At 37.0% G+C, this 16,649-nt stretch overlaps 1 protein-coding gene across 1 annotated transcript; it reads left to right on the top strand.

Annotated features, from left to right (window-relative positions):
- Positions 1-6,339: 6,339 nt before the first annotated feature.
- Positions 6,340-13,299, top strand: LOC107093037 (otolith matrix protein 1-like). The gene is made up of 9 exons (XM_015387842.1): positions 6,340-6,562; positions 6,673-6,809; positions 7,682-7,784; positions 8,186-8,371; positions 8,732-8,906; positions 10,290-10,357; positions 11,151-11,335; positions 12,781-12,952; positions 13,143-13,299. The coding sequence occupies exons 1-9, from the start codon at positions 6,484-6,486 to the stop codon at positions 13,151-13,153; spliced, it is 1,116 nt and encodes a 371-aa protein (XP_015243328.1). The 5' UTR covers positions 6,340-6,483; the 3' UTR covers positions 13,154-13,299.
- Positions 13,300-16,649: the final 3,350 nt, after the last annotated feature.

Below are 16,649 nucleotides of genomic sequence, written 5' to 3'. Positions count from 1 at the left end.
TTATGCGTATATATGGAGACCCATTTCATTCAATATTCAGTTAGTACATAGATACTGCTATTGATAAATTGTCAATAAAAGTTCCTTTTAATAAATGAGTATCCCCATGAAACAAAACAAAATAAATATGTTGAAATAGGTTTGATCTAGTTTTATTTGATTGTATTTCTAGAATTTTTTTATTCGATTTTTATTAGATTTATTTATGTTATCATTTATTTATTTCCTAATGTAGTATTATTTTGTGACACTTTCATTTAGTAAGGCTACTTTATGTATTCAGTGACTTTAATTTTTAGTCTCACTTCATTTAGGCTGTTTTATTATATGTTCTTCTGTTTTAATGAGGGGGTGGAGTTTTGTCTGTCGGGCGGCCCTGGTAATAGTTCATACGTCTTATCATACTTCTTATAATGTCTTTCATGGTCCTCTGGGTATATAGTTTCACGGATCTTTAGAGACTTGTCAATGTTTGATTAATTTTCTGTAAAGCTGTATGTGACCAGTTTGGATAAACGCTTTGTTTGGTCACTAAACTCTGATCAATGGATCTTTTGGAGTCCATAACCTGCACAGCTTCATCAATGTTAATTCCATACTTATTATTCAATTTCTTAAATCAAATCTATGAATGCAACAAACTTCTATTTCTTTTTCCAAAGCAAGGTTTTACTCTTTTGAAGATACGTCCTATTGTGCTCAAGAATGTCCTCTCATCAATGCAGGTAATTTTGTCCTGGGCTATAGGTGGCAGCAATGTTAGTTCACCTCCCAGTGAGAATGAAAACATCAGATAAGATGTAATATCACTGAATAGGTAAAGCCATGAGGAAGAAGAAACTGATCTCATGTATCCAAATGCAGAATAAGGGTAGGAATCCTCATCAGGGGTTTTCCTTTCATGTTAGGTTTAGACATATAAGGATTATGATTTAGGGACGTTTTCTGCTTTTATGTCAAGTTTCAACTATTTAATTCAACAATGGCTCAACAATGGTCTGTTGACCTTATTTTATAATTCAGATGAAATTTAAGTGTAATTTATCACCAGTTACTGTATTTGTACCCAAATATAGATGATGCTAAGACCATGGCAATACATAAAGAAATTTATTTTAAACAATTCCTGTTAAAAACAAATAAACACACAAAAAAGTAAGGAAGGAAAAAAATCAATAATATAAAAAATTCAATAATATCAGATTGTGACAAAATCAAACATTATCCAGTGTGAGCATAAAATAACACCTAAAGGCATGAGGTATTATTTTTAACTCAACAAATAGAATCCCTGAAGGTTGAAAAAAAAAATACATAAGTGCATGAAAGGCAATGTATTTCTGAATTTCTGTGTCCGGGGAAAACCAAGAATGGTCACATCCCGGAAAAAATATAGTGTTGGATATTTTAGTCATAATACAAAATATCACAATATGTTTGCAATCAACATTGCTGTGCAGCGGTGAATTATGTAGGACTCACTCAACTGATTACATCATTAACATTGGTACTTGTTCTCAAACATTTTGCTTAAGTTCAGTTTACATTTTTTACATTATAATGTTAATTCAATAAAATATACACAAAAAAATACAAGGAAAAATCATATGACACCATTTTTTAATTGCATTTTTCAGGTAATGTTACTCTAGAGTAGAAATCTAAAGAAAACACTTTGCCATCACTGTAGTACAATTTCAACTCCTTCTGAAACTGGAACCTGTAAATTAATCCCAGTTTATCCAGAATTGGTCGAATCAGGAAACAGAATCTGCCTGTATTTGATTAAATGTCATTATAAATGCAGCAATTGTAAGAAGTCCTCAGACTTTGTTTTTGGAGAACATTTAAAGAACAATCTGCATCATAAAAATGAAAGGACACAGCAAACTGCTCAGCTTATAAGGTGTAAGCTCATCAAACAATATTCCAAACTAATAATCCACAGCACTGTTCAGTCCATTAGCTGAAAAGATGACGATAAATTGTCCAATCCACAAATCTGACCTTCATGGAGGTCTTCATAGAAAGAAAGTGGAACAAAAACTTAACTTTACTCCCTCATACAAAGATTCTTTTATTTATTTTAAAGCCTTTGAATGGCTTCTCACCGCTCTACATCTAAGAGATTTTACAGCCCTACGTTCCACCCAGTTTTCTTAGCTCAGCTAATGTTTAGTTCTTTATCCGATCCTCTCTATAGCCAAAAATCTGGAGTAATCTGATACTGGTCATTAGGCTCTGGCTTTACTATTCGGAGTGTTGGTTTTATGCTGACCTTATGTGGTTTTACGTCCATCTATTCTCCTTTGATATGCTTCTGGATTTTTATCAGTTCTCCTAAAGTTAGGTGTAATTCATCCATACAGAACTTTCAATTCAATTTTAGTTCAGTTCATTTTTAAAACACCAATTAGCATGTCACCTCAAGGCACTTTATAGAGACAATTAAATCAGATCATACAGTCTGATCTGAAAAAAAGTTTCTATCTTAAGAAAAGCAGCTGATTGCATTGAGTCTTTGACTTGCAGTATTTGCTCCTCCTTGAGAGACAGTATCTTGCATTTTGTCGTTGACTCTACAGCAATCCCTCACACTGAGCATGCATCCAGTGACAGTGGAGAGGAAATACTCCCTTTTAACAGGAGGAAACCTCCTGCAGAATCAGACTTAGTGTGGGGACTCAAGATAAGAGAAGCAGAGATACAAGAGGAGCATAGATTCATATATACTTTCTATGTTAGAAAATGTAACAATAAATTACCTCTGTCTTTGATTGTGACTGTTAAGCAGGAAAGCTCTGTGCCAGTTTTTATGTCATTGGCCTCTGTGTTTATTTGAACTCCTTTATAGATAAAGTTTTATAAATAGATACTGCTGAATGACCTGCACTTGCAGCCTTTTAGCCCTTAGGGCCCCACTGCTCTACATTTAGTCCTTCAGACACACCTTCACACACTGAAGAAGGTAAGCTATTTATGCAGACACAGCTATTTCTGTGTAAGCTGATAAAAGCGAAGGTGTGACATATTTGGCACCATGGTTCCCTCTAATCACCAACAAGTCACCAACAAGAGTTTTGCCCAAGCGTATGAGCGGAGGGGGGTTGAGCACCAGCCCCTTTTGTCCCCTGCCCACCATTACCTTTCTCGTCAATCTATATATATATTTTTTTATTCATTATTTTATCTGTAAATCCCACTTTGACACCTAATAAAATCATTTGTTAGTAGTGTAATTTATCATTGTTTTTGTAGAAGAAATAACATGACAAGGCCCCCAGTCACCCTGTTAACGTTGGCCTCTGTGATGATGGCATTATTTGCTCCTCATGCAGCAAGCAGGCAGACTGTGAAGCCCAGTGTAAGCGAATGGGATTTCTTTCCCTTCACAGAACCACTCTTAAAATGGAAATAAACCTATGGGATAAAATAAATTAATTAAATACAGGATGAAATAAAGACAACAAATTATACCCAATGAAATGAAAATATAAAAATATAAAACACTTCTAACTATTGTAACATTTTTTTTTCCATATTCAGGTAAGTAACAGGTAGGTTCTTTTTTTCTCTTCTTTTTTTTAGGTACAGCAACTAACAGTTCTTTTTCTTTTTCCAACAGTTTACACCAGCATCAGTTGTTTTCAGTCCAGATTTTAGAACAGTTGTTCATCCATATATTGGTAAAGAATAGGATCCAATATTTGGAGATATGTGCACCTGTCAGAGGACACAGCAACTGTGCATCGTTTCTGCTTCAGCCTTAGGAGCGGTCAGAGCTGAGTACCACAGGGGGGAGAAAAGCTCTGAGCAGGAGACAGCTGAGGGGGGCTGATTTTATTGGACCAAATATTAAGTTTTAAAAGTTTGCAGTTATTTCATACATTTCTCATTGAACCCTAAATTACTAATGCAGGATTGTATTTAATAGGATAGTGATATCCAAAATAATTGATTTGATCCTTTCTTTCAATACATTTAATGAGATGAACCCAAGAACTTGATCGATAGTAGCGCATGAATTTCCACTCCTAATCTTGTTGACTGATCTAATAATACTTGTCTAAGAAACATTTATACAATAGAGCTAAACTACCTGATTCTATGGAAGTTTGAATGATATGACCTCCTCTGACTCCAAGGCAGACATGGAGGCTGAAAGAGAAAACACAGCCTGGTTAAAACATAACCAAGAAGGATAAGAAAAAAGTAGAATTTTACAATATAATATTAGTTTCACATATTATAAGGAATAAATTATATTTGTCTGAATTCTTGGTATATAATATAAAGATTAACCAATAAAAAAGCTCCAGTTTCATATTGCACACAATTTAGAGGAAGTATCCTGAGACTCAGCTCAGGATACTGAGATAAGGATCTCTCCAGATCCTTAGAGAGTGTTGGACTAATGACTGGTAACTAACCAAGTCAGAAATGGTTATAGAAAAAAGTACTAACTGTTTATAATCTACGTCGAGTTAAGTGAAGGTAAACTTATTTGGAAATTAGCAAGCAGTCAGTTTAGGTTATGGTGTTAAGATGTGCTGTTGTGAAATATTAATAAATGAATCAGTTCTTGCTCCTAGATGGACAAAAGGAAAATAATGGATGGGGAGAGAAGATGGATACGGATAAAAGAGACTGAGGCCCAATACCAACAAGAAGAAGTGAGCAATGAGGAAAAACTGAGAACAAAAATAAAAAAGTGAAAGAGGAAAATTTATTCAGGTATTTAAAAACAAACAGAAAAGGTTTTTAGGAGAAGTTTTGGTGGTTAAATAGCAGCTGCAGTCAGCTTTATGTTTCTTCATAGAGACATTTGATATAACTGTGCTGCTCTGATCTTTACCTGCAATTTAAGAACACCAACTAGAACAGCGGGTACATTTTATGGTTGGACTTTTATCACAGTTCACTGAAAAGGTGAGTTGTATTTAACAGAGCAATTATGCAACCTTCAAAAAAAGCAACAACTTACATTTCTGATTTTGCATTTCAGTGGGAGTCGTAAATCAACCACCTGCTGTTTAAATTATGACATAGTGATGTCTGGTGAGACATGATGGTGCTTTGAACTACATTTGTCTGGGTTTAGCTTTACGTAGTTGTTACTCAACAACCACTTAACGTTTGTGGGGCTGCTTAATCAAACCCTGCAGTATGTGAACATCAGTCTTAAATAAACAAAACACTGCAAGAATGATCTAAAATGAGTACAAAAAAACATGAGTAAGTAAATAATGTAATCTGCCAATTTAATGTGCTTTTACCCTTTAAATAAAATTATCATATATTATGCACTTGAAATAAGAGTCTGTAGTTGTGTTTTCTCTTATTTAAAAAAAATGCACTTATTGACTTACCGTAATTAGATTTTAATTTTCTAGTGTATAGAGAACCTATATTTAATTGACAAAATCCTCTGAATCACCTGACCTAAAGTACGGATGTGAACTTTAAGTAGAAGAAAACAGGACACAGCATTGAGCCCTTAGGAGTTCAACATATTAGCTCATAAATTCGGAAAAAAAAAAATCAATTTTTAGACACACTAAAGCTGCTAACTGAGATATGAGAATAAAAATAAAACAGTTTATCAGGATGATTAAGTGCTCTAAAAGCTGAGGAGGGGGTCTAACAAGACCATAATTTGTGGCAAGGCTTTAAAACTATTGTTCGTAGATGCCCTCCATTAATTCCAGCAGGGCTAAACTTATTCTGTAAAGAAGGATCGGTAAACGTTATTTCATATGTGCAGACTTCCAGAGACAAATGCAATGAAAAATCTCTCTAAAGCTGCAGGAAATATAAACAGAGAATAAAAACTGTCTTTTAATAATGCTTATAAATTATCATGTGTGACAGAGTTTATTAGCTTTCTGTAAAGGTAGAAAAATTGGATAACTATATCCAGTGGATGATATGCATTCCCTTCACTGGGTCTGTTGGGCAAGAACAACGACCAACGCTGTTTGTTCTTGCTGTCTTGGGGTTTTAGACTCCGGTGAGTCGGAGCAGGACCCAACCGTATCTTTTCTCCACGAACAACCTCTCCTGCACAGAGACACATTGTCCCCTACTTCTTTTAATTAAAGAGCCCTGCTTAAGACTCCGTGCCAGGTGACCTGAGCTGCTGCATGCCCACATGAGTTCACCAAAATCCTCTTCATGGAGCTTAAATCTCAGTGGATAATTGAAGGGGGAAATGCTAGACTGCTATCATGAGACGGAGGAAAGGATTATCTAATGAGAACCCGCGATTTAAGAGTCAAGGATGGAGGAATAATGTGATTTTTTTTCTTCTTTCTACATTCAATCTACCTTCCCCATTCCCCTACTTTATACCTCCTCTCTCTGTAAAGGTTATTTGAGAGGGAGGGGGCTGAATTACTTTTTCTTAACCCATGAATTCCACCTGGTCTTTTCCTCTGCTGACAAACAGAATCATTCAGAAGGTTGTCTTAGACCAGAGCCGACATGGAGAGATATACTGCAGCTTTTCTGCTTTTTCTGCCTCTTCTGAGAGTCAACTGTGTCTCCCATCAAAAAACTACAGGTACATCAGAGGAAGGCTTTGTTTCTAGGGAATAAAAGAAAAGAAAGTTAACAGGAAGAAACATTTTCATGTAATCATCCTTTAACATGGAAAAAATCTTCTCTGGTCAGTCTCCTGGTGTGTGCTATCGGATGCCGAGGAACAGAAGTGCCTGGATTTAGCCGGTAATGCCACGGCCAAGAACGTGAGGGGGTCCCTGTTGTGCGTCCGTGGCCAGAACACCAGAGACTGCATGGAAAAAATCAAGGTATACGGAAATACTGAATAGGGTTACAGTTATTTGATTGTTTTTGTTAATTGAACCTTAATAAGTTGAAAAAAGAAACATCAATTTTGGCAGAGCTCTTCTAGTAAAAAACAACAATATGAAGCATTTTTCCAAAAATATATTTAAAATTTCTAGCACAATATATTGTAATTATTAAAGTATTCTTACTTTAACACACTATAACATATTGCATTTGTTGGCACTACTAAGAACATACATGGAATGATATGATAAATGTGCATATTTACCTAGGTATATACATTTTCTACTACTATTAGTTATATTTTGGATTTTTTTTTATGTGATGCTGCATGGATTAGCTAGTACAGACAATAGATGGGTATTTCTGCATGAATTAAAAATGCAATCTGTCAATATTGATTTTAATACACTGAGTGTATGCATGTTGCATATTTATATCAATGTGCTAGACTTTCTGTGTATTGAAATAACATTTAAAATTATTTTTGGTAAAGTTCTCATGTTTGATAATAATATTTACAGATGTTTTAAAAGTACATTTCAATCACAGTTATGAAGCAATTTAAAAGTATTAGCCCAGTTTAATTCATTAAAGGCATGCCAGAAACCTTAAAAACACTCAGAGCCATCATGAAGGTTCAAATTTTCAACACATGAAGATGTTCAGTCCTGATAAAGTTATCCTTATGTCATGCCTGCTGGTGCAAGATCCAAGAACCACTTTAATGTTTATACTGTAGTGTATTAAAACAGATTTTAAAAGTTATTTCTTTTCAGCTTCTCATCTTTCAGCATACGGTTCACACCTTTTCTAAAAACTGTTTAAGCACTAATTTTGGATTACTTAAATGAAATGTGTGATTTCACAGAACGGCACAGCGGATGCAGCTTCAATGTTTGCAGATGATATCTACGCTGCTGGTCTTTGCTATGGTCTAGAGCTCGCAGCAGGGGAGTCTCACAATGGAGTCGGTAAGAAATATGTTGCCAACATGCAGCACTTAGAAAAGAGGTTTTATTTAAAGATGTACATTTAGTAGAAATGCACTGATTTGGTTTTCACTGTCTGACTGGCCAGATTTTTTATTCATTCTTAAGACTTTGAAAGTGAAAGGGAAATAATGTGCACAGTTTTTGTAATGGAATGGTAGAACCCTTTAAATCCAAAACGATATTAATAACATCAAACTATTTAATATTCAGCAAAAAAAAGTGCATGCAGTGAGTTGATTATTCAAAATAATTTGTGCTCATTTAACAAATAAAGCCAAACAAATTTGATCATCTACCAATTACTGATTTGTAGCAAATTTTGTCCGATTACAGTATCAGTGGTTTTCTGTTTTGACATCTGTCCCTACACCTTATTCCAGATGGAATCAGCTACTATGTGGTGGCAATGGCCCGGCGCTCCTCTTCAGACCTCTCTTTGCTGGAGATGCATGAACGCAGCTCCTGTCACCCCGGCATCCGTACCACAGTGGGCTGGACTGTTCCCATCGGCTACTTGGTTAACACATCCCAAATCAGTGTAGGAGAGCAGTGCAATTTCCCCAAAGGTGAAACCAAGCGTGAAAGCCGTGTGTGCTGGTGTGTGGTGGTGTACACTGATGCATGGAAGGTATTTGAGATTTCTGGAGGCAGGAAGTGGGGGAAGCAGAGCGGTGAAGGGCTGGAGGTGGAAATGGGCCAAAACTCTCAAGAACAGTAAAAGAACAGATAAGATAATTTACAGGCCGTGTTACTTATTGGGTTTGTGCTGAATTGTTGGACACTTATTCAAATTGAAGTTGTTTTCCATCGCTTTAGTAAAAAAAAGGAATACCTTCTGGTTTAAAAAAAAGAAGGTGAAATGATAGAAAAACAAATTTCTTAGGTTCTGTGATTGCTGCTGACTAGTTCTCCATTCCTCCTGCCAGCTGTGGGGAACTTCTTTGGCTACAGCTGTGTGCCCGGCATTAAGGACCCGCTGCATGATCCCAGAGGAAACAACCCCAAGAACCTTTGTGAGGCTTGCATAGGAGACGAGAACGACAGACACATCTGTGTCAACAACCATAGAGAAAGACATTACGGAGAGGCAGGGGCCCTGAGGTACTCCTACTTCACGAACTCTTCCAGGAATAAACTCACTCACAACACCCATTTCTGAAAGATCTGCTGCAACCTGGAAAAAAGGGTTAGGGTAGGAAAAAAATGTCTGTTATGAGAGAAATACTTCTGCTCAAGAGGAGACAATAATAGATTAGAAGTACTCAACAAAGCAAGGCTTTCCACAAGATTTTTATAATCTCTTCCTGTTTTATAATAGAAACTATCCAACATTGGCAGAATAACATTTACCCAAAGAGTCCCAACACTTCAGACAAGTTTCCCAGTATCGTTAGAAAAAGATGGGGAAAACTCATTGCAGAATCCCCCCACCAAACTTTACATTGTATTAGCAAGCTCCTCACAGAAAAGCCTTTCCCTTCAAGCAACATGTCTAAACCAGCATTTATAACACTGAAGTGTTTCCTTTTAATGCAGTGAACTCTAAAAATATTATTTTTTCCCTTTATTACCACCCCTACTGATTTGTATTTTGAGGGGATACTATTTTGGACCATTTCATGCCTTGTGACTTAAAGACTTAAGCCCCTGATTTTCATGTCATATAGAAGGAGGTGGGTATAGTACCCAATTATTGAACTCAGCTAACAGTAGCACTACTTTATTGTAGTTGTTTAGAAAATTACTCAAGTAAGACTAAAAAAGTATCTATTAAGAAAAGGCTATGAAAATACTTTACAAGTCATCACAACCAATTAAAATAATCTAATAAGACAGATCAAAATATTGGTGGTTAGACTGAACTCCCTCTAGGTGGTGCGCCCCCCACTTTGGGAAGCACTGGTTGAAAGTACATTCACTGACAATGTTTATTCCTTACTGTATATTAGTGTAACTTTTCATTGTTTGTCTTTGTCTGGATAACTTTTTGGAAAGAAAAAAACAAGCTTGTCTGCTCTACGCAGGGTTGATAGGGTAGCCAAGCATTTTATTCAAGAGTAGCAATATTTTACTAAGATATTACATGTGTGAAAGTAAAAAGTATGTTGCAGTAAAACTACTCCTAAAAAGACATTTTTGTCAAAAAGTTACAGTAGTAACTAACAGAGTATTTGTGAAACAGCAGATTTATTCTTCAGGGAAATTGAAATAATTGATTAGAGATTCCTAGAAGCTACATTCAACTTACAATATACCAGGTGCATTAATTTGTAAGGGGCTGCTATGTAATAGTCCTTTAATTAAAGGAAATGTTGACATAATCCAGAATAAAGTTATTCTAGAGATTTTCACTGTGGTGAAGATAAATGCTGTTAGCTCTGCACCAAAAATAATATATGAGCAAATTTTTGTATCTATCTGAGGAGAGAAAAACAGGACTAAAGAAAATTTGACAATATTGTTTGTACCTTTTTTTCCTCTCAGGTGTGTTGCTGAGAACCTCGGCGATGTTGCGTTTGTCAAACATACAACTGTCTTTGATAATTTGGATGGTGAGTGCAAAAATATTCCTTCTGAACATTCCAGAATACACAGATGGTGATGAAATTTACTGCTGTTGGTTTGTCTGTATTCAACTGGGATTGCAGTTCCCAGTCTAGACAGAAGATGTCATTGTGGCACAAAGTATTTCTGCTTTCTAAAACTGTGCAGTCTGGGATAAATGTGCAAATTTCACTGAAATTCAGTGAGGCAAATCAATATATCTCCCCATGAGATTTATAAAGACAAAAAGATGGATGGGAAAACAGGAATTAAGCCCCCCCCAAAAAAGTGATATCATAACAAACAGATGCCCAGGCATTTTTTTTTTTTGTCCAGTAATAGCAACCGTAATTCTCAGCTTGCTGCATCTGCTCCTTTGCTTTGGGCAACATCCAAAATTAATGGTGATTATTATCACAGTCATGCTGCATGGACTCTGCTGGAACAGAGTAAAAGAAGGAGCTTGGCACCATCCCCATGAATGTTGCAGCTGTTTAACAAAGCTTGCTGCATCATATGCTTCAGAAAGGTCTAGGGTGGCACCAATTAGGGGAGGTCAGAAGAGCATGGAAGGTTTAGGCTGATGTCTTGGGGAAACTCAGCATCAAGGTGGCCTAGCTCTTTTCACCCAGCCATCTGTCTGGTTATGGGAAGGTTAAATTTGAAGAATAATAGCAACGGGGAAATATGCACTGTTGAAACGTTATTTGATAAAAGTTGCATTTTGTCCAATATGTTTATTAACAAAACATTCCAGCTTTTTTAAAGGCTGAAGTCAGTCTTGTTTACACATTCATGAAGGTAAGAACCAGGAATCCTGGGCCTTGGATTTAGAGCTGGAGGATCTCAAGCTGCTGTGTCCAGACGGGACAGAGGCAGGTCTGCATGAGTTTCTGCGATGCCACCTGTCAGCTGTCCCTGCCAACGGGGTGGTGGTGCGCATGGAGGATAAGTGCCGTGTCTGGAAATTCCTGGAGCGTTTACAGGTAGGGTGCATCAGCTATCTGTAGTAGTTGCCCCCTGCAGCCACTCCCTGGCCACTTTATTAAGTATATATGTTCAATACCTTGCAATATAACTGGGGAATCAACCCAGCACATGGCAGTGACTTGATGCATTTTTGCACAACTTACAGATGTTGAAACTGCAGATCAGAATGGTGAAGAGAACAGATTAATGTGACTTTGAATTTCTCATGGTTCCTAGTTGTCCACCAGAGTGGGCTGGACCAGATACAGTTGCTATATTTAACTAAGACTAATGAAAAACAAAAGCTTAAATGTGCTAAATGATGACATTTATTAAAACTGTAATAATAGGGAGAAACTATAACTAACTGGAGCTGTATAATTTGTAAAATTAACTAAAGTTTCCCAAAACTGTAAGTATATACCTTTCATTCTCATATTTATTAGTTTATCTGTAAATTAAAAGTTTTTATGAAAACAAATTGGTTTACATCAGCTGTAATTAAATATGTCTTTTATAAATAAATAAAACTGAAATGCAGTGGAATTTTTTGAGTCTTTATTACATATTTACTACAGTATACTATCTATACTATAATATACAATGACCTACATATATGAAAAAATAAAACTAGTTCTAGAACTAATGAAAACTAAACTAAAACCATGCTTAACTAATATAATAATAATATTAAAAACTAGGAAATTCAAAATTAAAAACCAATCAAAACAAACTGGATTAGAGAAAAAACTGTAACTGTAATGTATAATCCACGACTATTATATCTTTGGTCTTAATATTTCACACCAAAAAAAAAAAAAAAAATCTGTTGGCATATTGAACATTGGCTGAAAAGGGAAAAAAATGTATTAGGGAGATCTGTGGGGATTTATTTAAGTTAGAGGGGACTGGTTTCAAATAATAGAAAGACCACAGTAACTCTAATCACCAACCAGATTAATAAATCAACTACTGGACAAATAAATGCTCTTATTACACATTTGGCCCCTTGTTGCAACCTGAACAAAACTGATAGTGTCTTTTAAATCATTTCGACCATTATGTGTTCACTGTTATTCAAATGCTTTCAATTTGAATCCTACTGATCTGCATTAGCTTGATGCTAACAGGTCAATGTGAAGCAAATGTTTCCAAAACCTTGTGAGACATCAGGTATTAAGGAAAGTTTATCTGATAAACTGGCCAGTAAGTGTATGTATTCAATGCATAATTTTTGTAAAGAATATTGATCTGCACTGCACGCTGAAGAGATGAATAGTTGGGAACCCCCAAACCCCTGCTTCCTTTTTTGAATGAGTGTGTGAGACTGATATATTCTGCGATGTTCCTCCAGCTGCACATGCTTTCAATCTCAAAGTCACACATGTTCCCAGAATACGCCAACGCACATCCATGCATGCTCTCATGCATTAAATGCTGTCACACGCTGTCTCTCCTGCAGAATGTGTTTGGCAATGCCACAGAGGGCTTCAGCCTGTTTAGCTCGGCGGGCTACGGCCAATCCGATCTGCTGTTCAGCGATGCCACCCACCACCTGCAGAGAGTTCTGGGTAGTTACACCTCTTGGCTGGGCCCCAGTTACACCACCATTCTGCAGGCCTTCGAGTGTGAGGGTAAGAGTGATGATGTCCGCCTATTCGCCTATGTGCACAATTGGGTTTTATGTGGGTTTGCTTATGAGGAGTGGGTGGCTAAGTGGCTGGATAAGTGTTTTCTGCTTTTTTTTTTGGTGTGTGATTGTGTATGTTGTGAGTGTGTGCATCCACTGCAGCTGCTCTCATTACTGCTGTTTCCCACAAACAGGTTTCTGCTGATGGAAGAGGGGGAAGATACCCAGTCCACCCCATCCTGCTGTCTGCATGCTAGTGTTCTGCCTTTCCGCCCTGCCATCTGTGTCCCTCTGCTTCACCATCATTTTCATTTTTTCCTGTTTTGCTTTACGTTGTAAATTTTTGTTCTTCTCTCTCTTTTTATCATTGCCCTCCACTCACTTGGTGGGTTGTCCAATGTAGCAGCTGTGAGGACAGGACAACACATAAAACAGCTAATCAGCTTTAAAAAAACAACTCCATAATAATAACTTGGTAATAATGTAGAAAATAACAGCTCTGGTTCCTGTTGTAATTATAACTAATCCTTCTGCATTTTAGTGAAGATTTTAACCTGCAAACCCAGAATATGTCCGGCTAAAATCATCTGAACCCACCAAAAGTCATGCAAATTGCTGCAATCCCATGCGTCTGCTAGAAAAGGGGTCTTACTTAATCTAAGCTTCAGCACCTCCACCCTCCCGCCTCCTTCTCACAGGGTCCGTCTCTGGCACTGAACAACCAGGTGCTATTAGCTTTGACATTAGGAGTCTCAGTTACTGTAACAGTGTGTGTCTGCATGTGAGTGGTTGAGGGAATTACACAAGCTTCCCCACAGTCATTATTGCCCTAATTGTCAGTCTGGTGTATTTTATATCACTGGTGTGTGACAGAGGAAACTGTGTGTGTTTGTGTGCTGATGTGATAGGGTGTCTTATGCAACTCACAGCTTTGGATCAGTGCTTTCTCACGTCTGGCGTGGTGGGCTGCACCATGCGGGCACATTGTGTATCTTAACGCTACGCGCCTTGGAGGAAGGCATGCATTGTGTCCTGTGACCACCAAGGGATTCTTGACTTGAATAAATTTTCTCACCCCTTTGCGTCACTCGGATTTCCTCACACCTGCTTTTAAAAATCTGCTTGCTTGTTTTTATCTTTTTTTTCTCCCATCCATTGAAGAGGCGTATCGGCTCCTCTAACAGTGCTAAGTCCATTGCCTGGCAAAAATGATTAAAACCCCTGTGAACATTTCTACACCCTGAAAAAGTTAGTTCAGTTCTTTTGCACATTGTCATGAACAGCAAGTCGAAAAGAAGAATTATGTCCTCTAACACACCTTCCAGATAAGTTGGAAAGTTATTTCACTGTTTTAAAAACTCCACAGTGAATGTGATTATCAAGAGTTAAACATGTACCAATGAAATAACATTTTTTAAACATATTAAAGATTCATGAAATCTCTATTTTTGTATAGAAACAAACATTTTTGACACTTTAATTAACTTACTTTGAGACAAGCATGACAATCACTTTAACAGCTATAACCTGGCCTGGAGTTTGCAAAATCTATTAAGAAACATAAGTTTAATACTTGGAGTCTAACTATCTCTCAAATTTTATCACTGGATGCTATTCAACAATCACCATTGGCACCATCTACCCACTTATATACCTATATCCATCTGTCCAAAAAACCCTGTTTAAACCTGTGAAAAATCTGCTTTAAGTGGCATTGGGAACCGCTCACCAATATAACGATTCAGCAAGCAACGCGGGTTATGATCGTCTTCTGATCGGACATCGCACCATGTTAATGTGATATAATTTAGCTCATGTACATCACAACTGATGTACATACTGATTTAACTACCCAAAACAACTCTGCCTGAATTAGATAAACATGGTACAGCACAGGCAAGACAGAAAGATGCATGAGCTGATCCACAGAGAAGATGAGATTCAGTGGCAGGTTTCAGGCACTGTTCAAGACACCAGTATAAAAAAAACAAAACATGGATATGTTCAAACAGTGAAGTTACGACCTCATGACATGACAGGTAATCAACAAGATTACAATATATTGCTCTCCACTGTTTACTTTCCTGATTTCTGTTACACTAATGATATCATCAATGGTAACCCAGCAGTGTGAAGACAGAGGTCACACAGCTTGCCAGCAGATGGTCAGGGCTGCCTTTTTAACCAAATGCGATAGAAGAAAAAAGACAGATTGTTAGCAGGTCACTCCATGTTTAAAAAAAATCATCACAATTTGCTAAATTCAGACTGTTTTCTATCACTGTTGGATAGGAGGGCTACTCGCTGTTGAACCATGGGCAAATCATGGGCAAGGCTAAGGCACAGTAAACGCTGTCCAACCAGCTTCAACTCATCCCACTCTTCAACTTTAACCCAGTCAGCAGCAAACCCAGCGACCAGCACCAGCAGTTCACCCTTTGCTACTGCTCCCTTACCTAGAAATTAGCCAATAGGCTAAATCAAATAAAAACATGTATAGACAGTTTCTTACTATTGCAATTTTAGCATGGCGACTTACTATAAATAGCCTGTAAGATGCTATTTGGTCGGTCTGTCCCCAGCAGAGATACATAGATACATAGAACAGACACATATTGCTTTCCACCAAACCTTTTCAGAATGATGCATTTAAACTAAAATAGGTTAATTATTGAATGTTCTGTTCACTCGTGAAGGAAATTGATTGCATAGTGATTTATTTGAGGGTATCAAAGTAGAAGAGAGGCAAAAAGCCAAACATTTTTTTAAATGCTTCTGTTTCATATATTAGGATAAAACAGAACTATTGATATACATAAACTTGCATAATTAAAAAGTGAAGAATAGTATGAGTAAAGAAATTAGTAATTTTTTGCCAGCTCTGAAGCATGTTGGCACTGAGACAGATGAAGCACTTCACTGGATTATAGAAATTGGTTTCTTTCTGGGTAAAATTAAGGTGTACAAATACAAATAAAATCACTCACCACTTTGAAATACCTGCTGACCTTCTGAGTCATCTTTTCTACGAAGCAGAGCAGTCTATAGCTTTTTAAGTTATGTCTCTTCTACTTTACTAACATTTCAGCCAGTTCAGATATGAACTTTCTCATCGGCTTTTGCTTTTTGCAACTCCTAACAGGAAACATCCTCAGCATGTTTTTTGTATGTTGTTCAAAAATCTGTTTTGAAAGGAAACTTGCCTTTAAATGTAATCAACTGGGTTTTTCTTACTCCCACATTTAACTTTAATATGAACAATTGGTGCTTTTTCATGCTACTGATTTAAACAAGGCTTTTAGTGAATAAGTCATTTCTGTCTGAATATGTAGAGCTCCCTTTTTTCATTCAATTAAACAGTGATAAAGCGAATAATTGTCTCTTTCTTTTGTGATCGACTATTATGGTTGTTGCAGCAGTACAATCCCGATTTGCATGAAAGCAAAGGACCCCTCTCACTTTATCACACACACTCAGGGTTAAGCTGGTAAATCAGGAACAAACTATTATCATCAGTGGTCCCGGCAAAGACACAGACCTCTTCTTACAGTCTCAATCCCCTCTGGCAGAGCTTCACCTCATTTACAATATTAATCCTATAGAGAAAGCCTCCACATGATGGAGGGGAACCAATTAGCAATGACCAGATACTGTAGATTGAACTGCACTGCACCAAAATGCTGCAATCACTCTCCTAGGAT

The sequence above is a fragment of the Cyprinodon variegatus genome, unplaced genomic scaffold, assembly GCF_000732505.1.
Source record: "Cyprinodon variegatus isolate N-32 unplaced genomic scaffold, C_variegatus-1.0 Scaffold404, whole genome shotgun sequence".
In the NCBI taxonomy this organism is placed as follows: domain Eukaryota; kingdom Metazoa; phylum Chordata; class Actinopteri; order Cyprinodontiformes; family Cyprinodontidae; genus Cyprinodon; species Cyprinodon variegatus.
This window is presented reverse-complemented; position numbering and strand designations above follow the sequence as displayed.

Bases quoted from the DNA above. Each gene is read 5' to 3' on its own strand.
- LOC107093037 (XM_015387842.1), top strand. From the start codon at position 6,484: ATGGAGAGATATACTGCAGCTTTTCTGCTTTTTCTGCCTCTTCTGAGA. The intron at 6,563-6,672 runs GTACATCAGAGG...TTCTCTGGTCAG, and splicing joins CTCCCATCAAAAAACTACAG to TCTCCTGGTGTGTGCTATCG. The intron at 7,785-8,185 runs GTAAGAAATATG...ACCTTATTCCAG, and splicing joins GGAGTCTCACAATGGAGTCG to ATGGAATCAGCTACTATGTG.